The sequence below is a fragment of the Adelges cooleyi genome, unplaced genomic scaffold (assembly GCF_023614345.1).
Source record: "Adelges cooleyi isolate 19-005CV unplaced genomic scaffold, UGA_ACOO_1.1 ACOO_flye_CR_arks_rails_tigmint_CR_PRNA_376, whole genome shotgun sequence".
Taxonomy (NCBI): Eukaryota; Metazoa; Arthropoda; class Insecta; order Hemiptera; family Adelgidae; genus Adelges; species Adelges cooleyi.
The window spans coordinates 5,806,338-5,811,519 of record NW_026096053.1 but is presented as its reverse complement, the minus strand read 5'-3'; the positions used below and the strand labels follow the sequence as shown (position 1 = coordinate 5,811,519).

General features: G+C 28.9%; 1 protein-coding gene across 1 annotated transcript; it reads left to right on the top strand.

Annotated features, from left to right (window-relative positions):
• Positions 1-1,652: 1,652 nt before the first annotated feature.
• Positions 1,653-4,973, top strand: LOC126840545 (probable ATP-dependent RNA helicase DDX52). The gene is made up of 11 exons (XM_050576375.1): positions 1,653-1,862; positions 2,030-2,218; positions 2,679-2,830; positions 2,905-3,008; positions 3,082-3,154; positions 3,233-3,433; positions 3,533-3,623; positions 3,686-3,808; positions 3,972-4,198; positions 4,497-4,643; positions 4,708-4,973. The coding sequence occupies exons 1-11, from the start codon at positions 1,785-1,787 to the stop codon at positions 4,925-4,927; spliced, it is 1,605 nt and encodes a 534-aa protein (XP_050432332.1). The 5' UTR covers positions 1,653-1,784; the 3' UTR covers positions 4,928-4,973.
• Positions 4,974-5,182: the final 209 nt, after the last annotated feature.

Here is a 5,182-nt window from a genome sequence, read left to right as displayed (position 1 = left end):
TTCTGAGTGCTTAATCCATTTTTTTGGTAAAAGTGAATTTAGCTGCTAAAAACTACAATATTGATCTTATCTAATTTGTGCTTAAATTAAATTAAATTATTTCTTTATATTATAGTTAAATTTCTTTTAAATTTTAATAGTTGATAAACATAATATCTAATAGCTTCTTTTTAAAAATGGTTTTATTTAATAATGTTTATTTTAAATATTAAAAATTACTTTATATTAAATAAATTTGCTTTAAATCTTGATCAATTTTATTACAAAAATGTATGTATTTGTTTAAAATTGTTCATAAATCGTTTTATTTTTTATTAAATACATAACAAAAAATGCATGAATTAATTAATGCATCGGTAAGGAAAACAATGTACGATAATTGGATGATTTTTTAAATAATTTATAAACTAGTAATAAATAATATTGTACAACTATTGTACATAATTATTATAGTAATTTTACTTTAAAGAGCTCATAAGTTTTTTAAAAATTACGCACCACATCAAAATGTGAGAAGTCAACTTGGCTGGACTGTCTAGATCTAGTTACAAAAAATGCAAAAAAAAAAAATTGTCAAATTGTCACAGACAAGATTGAGAGCGGTACAAATAATGCACGAGAGGGATAGCAGAACTTTTAAACACCCCAGTGCTCGAATAATAAACATATTACTATCATAATTATTGGTGTGTTCATTGAAGTATAAAATGAAATAATTCTGTCATCGTTTGTTTCTAGAAAATATTGCCCTTTCAACATTATCAAAACAAAATTAAATATAAAATTCGTTTGAAATTTCACTGGATTGTAATACATTTTCTGCACTTCAATAGAAATTGAAAGAAATTCAGAGAAATCACGCTAAACGCAAAAATTAAATGTACTTATTTTATCTTTAAAATAGTAGATTTTCAATACATCTGATAATATTGTATTGTAGTAGAGTTAAATCAACGAAATTAAGAAAATTTTTTTACTAAACTTATTAACCGTCATAGTATATTATTATGTATATTAAATAGACAGAAACAGACATGCTAACGCTGTCGAGCATTATTATTAAAAACCCACTAATCAAGCCGAAAAACTGTTGTATTCCGAAGTTGAGACATTCAATTTAAAAGTATTTCTACAACGTACAAAAAAAAAAATCCCAAGACCATTGCTGGCTACTATATCAGATAAAGTTCTGAAACTCTTCACTGCATTCCTACATGCCAAGGTGATTCTAATAAGACCCTAAAAACAAAACCCGTTTATCGGTTTCAGAGACTTGCGTGAAGAAATATTCAGCTAAAACTCACAAATTCTTTTAATTGTAAAAAACTTAAATAATTTTTTTCAAATCATAATTTGTACTTCTTGACAAGTTCTAGGCCACAGTCTACACCTACACCACTGACCACTATATCACTATAGTCTATACCACTGACATAATGTTATATCACATAATGTTATATGTATACTATACATTAATATTTTTAGTCGTGTATAGATATAGGTAATACATAATTGTCAATTGATAATACTACATTTTTTTACAAAATGGTCGTCACTTTTTTGCCTTGGTCTATTCTATGCTGTTAACCTGTCACACATAACATGATAACAATTTATTATCACAAACAAATAACAAAAGTTGATATGAAATATCGCATTTCTTGCAAATCGCACGTGTGTCGTGTTATTTTAACTTACAAATTGAATTATTTCCCGAATAATTATGTTATATATTTTATTCTTTACTCTTTAGTACATAAAAATACGGTTGTTGTTTTTTAGAAATGGATTCATTTGACATTTTTAAAAAATTATCTGTTGGTGCCAAGTTTAAAAAACCGCCGCGTGTAATGCTGGATGAAGTAAGATTATGAATAGCCGTTTTGAGAAATTATTTTGAAAAATATTTATGAATGAAGTTATAGTAAATAGATACGCTGTTAAGTAGCGTATCCGTAAATAAATACTTTTAAAATCTTATGCATTTAAATAAAAAAAATAAACATTTGTTTGTTTTGTATTTTTCTAGAATGAAAAGTCGAAAGAAAAACAAATAAAAATAAAAACCGTGGGTAACAATGTTCCCGTTTTGTTGTCAACATTCGAAAACATGAAAACGACGTATTCTTTGAGTCCGGTCTTGATTGAAAACATTTTTAAGTCTGGTTACAACGAACCAACACCTATACAATCTCAAGCAATACCAATCATGTTACAAGTGAGATTCATTAATTTTTATTTAACCAGTATATGGAAATATTTTAATTTATCCAAAATCCTTTTTATTTGTACATTTATAACAAATAAAACAATATCTGGTGTTATTTTGATTAGAAACAATAAAAAAACAAAATTATTATTAAATAGTAAATAAAATGTACATCAATCAGTTTTTAAAATTAAATTAAAAACTTTTCAAGTTCATTTAAAAAAACACAAATAAAGTGAACGCAAAGAGCAAGGTTTTTCACTTGTGTGTCAATAATCGTCAAATTTGTTACTATAACTTTTCAACTGGCTAGATTTCTAATTTTAAATCCAAAATCTGCGTAAGAACATTATAGTTTAACAGAAAAAAAAAGTGTTTGGTAAAGTAAATGTACTCTGATGTTACGTGTTTTGTGTTATCGTCAAATTTACACTAATGAGTAATAAGTAATGTGTAGTATTATTTGTAGAACAGACAGATATTTGCTTGTGCACCGACTGGGTCAGGTAAAACGGCTGCGTTCTTGGTACCCATTATACATCATTTGAAAAAACCTATGAACACTGGAATCCGAGCGTTAATTGTCAGTCCTACCAGAGAGTTAGCTAAGCAAACGTTTAGGTATGTATATTAGATTTTAGTGAGTTAAATGTTAAAACTTGAACAACTTGTCAAACTATCCATGTTGAATTTAGAGAATGCATGAGATTGTGTGAAGGTATTGGACTGCGAGCTCAGACATTTACAAAAATCACTAAAGATAAAGAGAAATTTAATCCTAAAACTACACAAAAGTTTGGTAAGCAAAATAATTTTCTTCTAATGGTTGTATTGCAATGGGTTAATTTATACTTATTTTTTTTTAATGTTAGATATTTTAATAGCAACTCCCAATCGTCTAGTGTTTTTATTGCAGCAAGACCCACCATCCGTTGAGCTAAACAAGTAATGTATTGTAGTTGTAAAATATTCATATTTAATCGAGTATGAAAACTAATTTCAACAAGTGTTTTTGGTTTGCAGTGTTGAGTGGTTGGTTATAGACGAGTCGGATAAACTGTTTGAAACTGGTGTGAGGGGATTCAGAGATCAACTCGCAACAATATACAAAGCGTGTGGTCCAAGTACAAAAAGAGCTATGTTTAGCGCTACATATACTGTAGAGGTAGCAAAATGGTCTAAAAAAAATCTTGATGGTCTAATATCGGTGTCGGTTGGTAATAGGTAAGTGGTTAGCAAAATTTGTATTTGATTATAATGTACCATTGCAGAGAAGAGAGTCAGAGTTGTTTTGTTAGTTTTTACCAAATTGTTTTGTTTTAGAAACACTACAGCCACAACAGTTAAACAGGATTTAGTATTTGTTGGAAATGAAGAAGGCAAGTTAATTGCAATGAGAGATCTTGTTAAAAAAGTAATGTCAAAATTCTGATTACTGATGTTAGAATTTTATGTATACTAGTTTATCATTTTTAGGGATTATCGCCTCCAGTTTTGATTTTCTTGCAGTCTAAAGAACGAGCAAAAGAACTATTTAGTGAACTAATTTACGATGGGATTAATGTAGACGTAATACACGCTGATCGAACTCAACAACAGGTATCATTATTAATACAAATTTAGTTTTAATTAACAATACAAAATATTTAAATATTTACATTGTGTCTTCATTTATACCCACTTTCTCTTAGGCAACTGTATCATAATATCAAACGTTAAAAATATACCATAAAACGTTTGTCGTGTTTTTATTTGTTTTCAGCGGGACAATACTGTAAAAGCCTTTCGCGAAGGAAAAATTTGGGTATTAATTTGTACCGAGTTGATGGGTCGAGGTATTGACTTTAAAGGAGTTAACTTGGTAATAAACTATGACTTTCCTTCTTCTGCCATTTCTTATATTCATCGAATTGGACGAACTGGCAGAGCTGGACGTCCTGGCAACGCTGTTACATTCTTCACCAACGACGATAAACCCATGCTTAGAAGGTGTTTATACTTCTTTATTTTTAGGATATGGCATTTTGACCAGGAGTAGGCCCTATTGGGGCCTAGTTCGGTCGCCGAGGGGGGCGCATGGTATTTCTACCATACATAGCGCAGTCTCTACTGTTAGTCAGGTTGCCCTGCCAGTAAGCGAGACCGCCCATGACCGGATTCCAACCGCGTTTATATTGAGTTAAATAATTAAGATAAGACCAAACCTGGGCATATTTATTTTAATTTCAATAATTATTGGATTTTTGTATGGTATTTTGCTATGTAAAATAAACTGTACCTGTTATAGTATTGCTACTGTCATGAAAGATTCAGGGTGTCCAGTTCCAGATTACATGTTGGAAATGAAAAAATTACACAAAAATACCAGAAGAAAATTAGAAAAACAGTCCATTAATAGAGATGAAATTAGAGCAAAGCCTCATAGGTATCATAAGTAAGTACCCAGTTTAGACGCTGTGGGATATTGTCCAATATTAAATATTCGTCATTATTTGTAGACCTACAAAAATAGATAAAAATGATTCAAAGTCTGAAGATGAATCTGTAAATGGTAAAGGAAACATTGCCAAATCAAAGAAACCTGTTAAAAATAAAGTATCAACAAAACATAATTTAAAAAATGAAGATACAATTAAATTGGTTGCGATAAAAGGAAAAAGAAAACTAGACGATTCAAAAAAACAAAAAAATAAAAAAAGGTTAAAAACTACTGTCTAGATTTAAGTAATGGTGATAATGTTGTTTATTTTATTTAAGTGGTTTTTTATGTGAACTCATTCTTAAATGTAAATAAAAATTTTTTTTTTTCAAAATTATTTTATTTTATTTTATATAAACCATTTTGATAATTGAATTTACGTTGAAGTTGTCTAAAAATGGGGTATTTAAGTTTTTCCTTTATAGTGCTATTTTTGTTCACACTTAACCTTGGCTTTATTTTCAAAAGTTTTGTAAGGACAAATGACTGAACAG